At 40.3% G+C, this 3,796-nt stretch overlaps 1 protein-coding gene across 1 annotated transcript; it reads right to left on the bottom strand.

The window, feature by feature from the left end:
• Positions 1–2,454: 2,454 nt before the first annotated feature.
• LOC100953896 (olfactory receptor 2Z1-like) lies at positions 2,455–3,431 on the bottom strand. Its single transcript, XM_003796623.2, has one exon. It carries the CDS (start codon positions 3,397–3,399, stop codon positions 2,455–2,457), a length of 945 nt encoding a protein of 314 aa, XP_003796671.1. The 5' UTR covers positions 3,400–3,431.
• Between the last annotated feature and the right edge of the window lie 365 nt (positions 3,432–3,796).

The raw sequence follows: 3,796 nt of genomic DNA, 5'->3' as shown, positions 1-3,796 counted from the left end.
AAAAAAAAAAAATTAAGTTTGTGGGAGCTCTTTATACCTTATGAATAGAAATTCTTCGTTAGATATGTTATCAAAGACATTTCTCCCAGACTGCCTTTTCATGTTCCTAATGGTATGTTTTGATAAGCAAAGTTATTAACTATAATGAAATCTCATTTATTAATTGTTTCAATTCTCATTTTTTAATTGTTTTCAGTTTGGCACGTTTTGTGCCCTGCTAAACGTTTTCTTGCCTACTTTGTGGCACAGTCCTGCGTTTTCTTATAAAAGTATAAGGTTTTATATTCAAGTATATGATCCATCTCAGTGTTTGTGTATGGGCGTGAGATAGTTCAATATTAATTCATTTTCTTTGTGAGCATACAGTTGCTTTAGCACACTTTGTTGAAAAGATTCACCTTTTTTCTCTCTTTGACTGCAGAGGCTTTGTAGAGAATTAATTGGCTGAATATGTGTGGGGTTATCTCTGGACTCTATTTTGTTGTGAAATTAGATAGTGAGTCCTTTAACTTTGTTCTTTATTTTCACAATTCTCAGCTTATTCAAAGTCACTTGTAACTTCTATATAAATTTTAGATTCAGGCTGTGAGTTTCTATGAAAATCTTGAGATTTATATTAGGATTTATATATATTTATATATTTATAGGGCTGGGTGTGGTGACTCACGCCTGTAATTCTAGCTCTCTGGGAGGCTGAGGCAGGTGGATTGGTTGAGCTCAGGAGTTCGACACCAGCCCAAGTAGGAGTGAGTGCCTGTCTCTAAAAAGAGCCAGGTGTGTGGCGGGTGCCTGTAGTCTCAGCTGCTTGGGAAGCTGGGGCAAGAGGATCACTTCAGTCCAAAAGTTTGAGGTTGCTGTGAGCTATGACACCATGGCACTCAAGCCCACAATGACTGGGTGAGACTCTGTCTCAAAAAATTTTATATATATATATACACACACACACACACACACATATATATGTATATATATTTATAGATCAATTTTGGGAGTATAGAGAGTATAGATTATTTTTTGGGAGAATAGCCACCATAACCATTTTGAGTCTCCTCCATGAACATATTTTCTCATTTTATTTTAAAAAATTATTTCACAAAAAATTTTTTTTTCAGTTTTTGGCTGGGACTAGGTTTGAACCCGCCACCTCTGGCATATGGGGCCGGTGTCCTACTCCTACAGGAACCACCCCAAAATTGTTTTGTTCTTTTGGAAGGTGGTGACGGAATCTGTGGACACTGCCCCAGGAGTGGGAGCCATTCTATATCCTCTTACACTTTGTGTTGCAACCAACAAAGGCTGCTTCTATCATAGTAAAAAAAAATTGTTTTGTATTTTTCAATGTAGAAGTCTTTCACATATTTATTACATTTATTGCTAGTTATTTTTTGTTTGTTTATATTGTTATAATTATTATTATGGTGAACATACTATATTACAATTGTTTGTTGCCAGAGCATGGAAATATAATTTTTATATATTGAACTTGTCTCCTACAAGCTGTATTCACTTGCTGTGTTCACTTATTAGTCCTAGTTTGTAGATTTTTCGAGTTTATGTATATATAACTAGGTTGCCTGCAAACAGATAGTTAAAAAAAATCTTTACAGCTTTATGTCTTTTTCTTATTTACTGGTTAGAACCTCCAGTACAAAGTTAAATGGGGAGGATGAGCAAAGACATTCTTGCTTTCTTCCAAATCTTGAAGGGGAAAGAATTCAGTCTTTTCCCATTAAGTTTGATGTTAGAGGTATGCTTTTTGTATATATGCTTTTATTATACAGGGTGTCCCCAAAGTTGCCATATATGGGGGAAACACTGGAAATTGTAGTTAATTGTACCTTTATTTACAAATATCCATTACAAAATTTCACAAAGTATTTACAAAATATTCTTCTTACTTTGGCCACCTCTTTTTACAGATACGCAAAGACTCTCTCCCACTTACGGTGAACACGTTCCAAGATGTCTGTTATAATTTTTTCCCCACGGACTTTTGGGACACCTGTATTGAAGAAGTTTCCTTATATTCCAAGTTTGCTGAGTTTTTTAAAATTCTAAAAGATTAATTGGTCTTGAGTTTTGTCAAATACTTTTCTAATGTTTATTGAGAGAATCACTTACTTTTCTCTGTTCCTCTGTCAGTTTGGTGAATTATACTGATTAATGTTCAAATACCAAATTGAACTTGGATTGTTGAAGGAAACCTCACTTGGTCATGATCTTTTTTATATATGACTGGATATTTTGCTAATATTTTCTGAAGGATCTTTTACAGCTGTATTCATGAGGAATGCTGTTCTCTAATTTTATAATGTCCTCGTCAGGTTTTGACATCAGGGCTTTTCTGGTGTTATAAAATGAGTTATCAAGTGTTTCTGTCTTCTCTTCATGAGTTTGTGTGAGATTGGCATTATTTACTTCTTACATAATTGAAAGAACTTACTGGCAAAGAGGTCATCTGTTTGGCCTGAAGGCAGCTCTTCCAAAGACCTTGACCAAAGCCATTCGCACTTCTCTGTTCCTCAGGCTATAGATGAGTGGGTTGAGTGTAGGGGTGATGAGACTGTAGAAGAGAGAGACCACATTGTCCTGCCGTGGACTGTGGTAGGCAACTGGCACCATGTACATGAACACAGCAGCCCCATAAAAGAGCCCCACCACAGTGATGTGTGAGGAGCATGTGGTGAAGGCTTTGTGTCGGGCGTCTGCTGAGTGCATGTGAAGAACAGCTGCCAACACGTGGCCATAGGAGATGGCAATGAGTGAAATGGGCAGTAGCAAGATCAGCACCCCAGAGATAGACAGCGCCAACTCATAGACAGATGTGTTGGCACAGGAGAGTTTCAGTAGGGCAGGCACCTCACAGAAGAAGTGGTCCACCATGCGTGAGGCACAGTAGGGAAAGTGCAGGGTGATGGAGGTCTGGATGGAGGCCACAAATGCACCTGAGAGCCAGGAAGTGCCCACCATGAGCAGGCAGACTTCACGTCTCATGAGCATGGGATAATGCAGGGGGTGGCAAACAGCAACGTAGCGGTCGTAAGACATGAGGGACAGCAGGACACCCTCAGAGACACCTATCAGCATCAGAAAGAACATCTGAGCTGCACACCCCACAAAGGAGATGGAGCCACCACCCTGCAGGAAGTCTGCTGCCATCTTGGGGATGGTGACAAGTGGAAACCCAATATCCAACAGAGACAGTTGGCTGAGCAGGAAGTACATGGGTGTGTGAAGCCTGGAGTCAGTGTGGATCAGGAAGAGCAGGACGGTATTGCCCAGAAGACCCATGGTGAATGTGGCAGTCACAAGGGAGAAGAGGACCAAGTGTGGCCCTGTGTGGCTGAAGAGCCCCATGAGAATAAAATCTGTGGCCATTGACTGATTTGATTCCCCCATCCTCAGGGCGCATCATTCATCTGCAGGAAGAACAGGGCACTTGGTAAGAGGTTTGAGTGGGGGCAGTGTTATCTTATACACTAATTTCAATTGCTTGACAGTGGCTGCCTGGTGTCTCTTGAGGCAGGTGAGGAGCATATCAGGTTCAGTAAGAAAAAAAATGCCATAATGATAATGATGTCTGCTCTGGTCAGGAGATGTTAAACAGTAACATGATGCCCTGACTTTTCCATGTCTGGCTAAAAGTCCTTCCTTCACCCTCCAGGAAAGCACTACCTGCACATGCTTGGAGTTAAACTATCTGTCCCCAGCCTAGCAAACACAAAACAGCCCAAACAAAATATGAGAATATATATCACCTCAGATTCCCCAGGGCCAAAACCAAGGTGGGAGTCAG

The sequence above is a fragment of the Otolemur garnettii genome, unplaced genomic scaffold (genome assembly GCF_000181295.1).
Source record: "Otolemur garnettii isolate 467f Iridium unplaced genomic scaffold, OtoGar3 scaffold00105, whole genome shotgun sequence".
Classification (NCBI taxonomy): Eukaryota; Metazoa; Chordata; class Mammalia; order Primates; family Galagidae; genus Otolemur; species Otolemur garnettii.
This window is presented reverse-complemented; position numbering and strand designations above follow the sequence as displayed.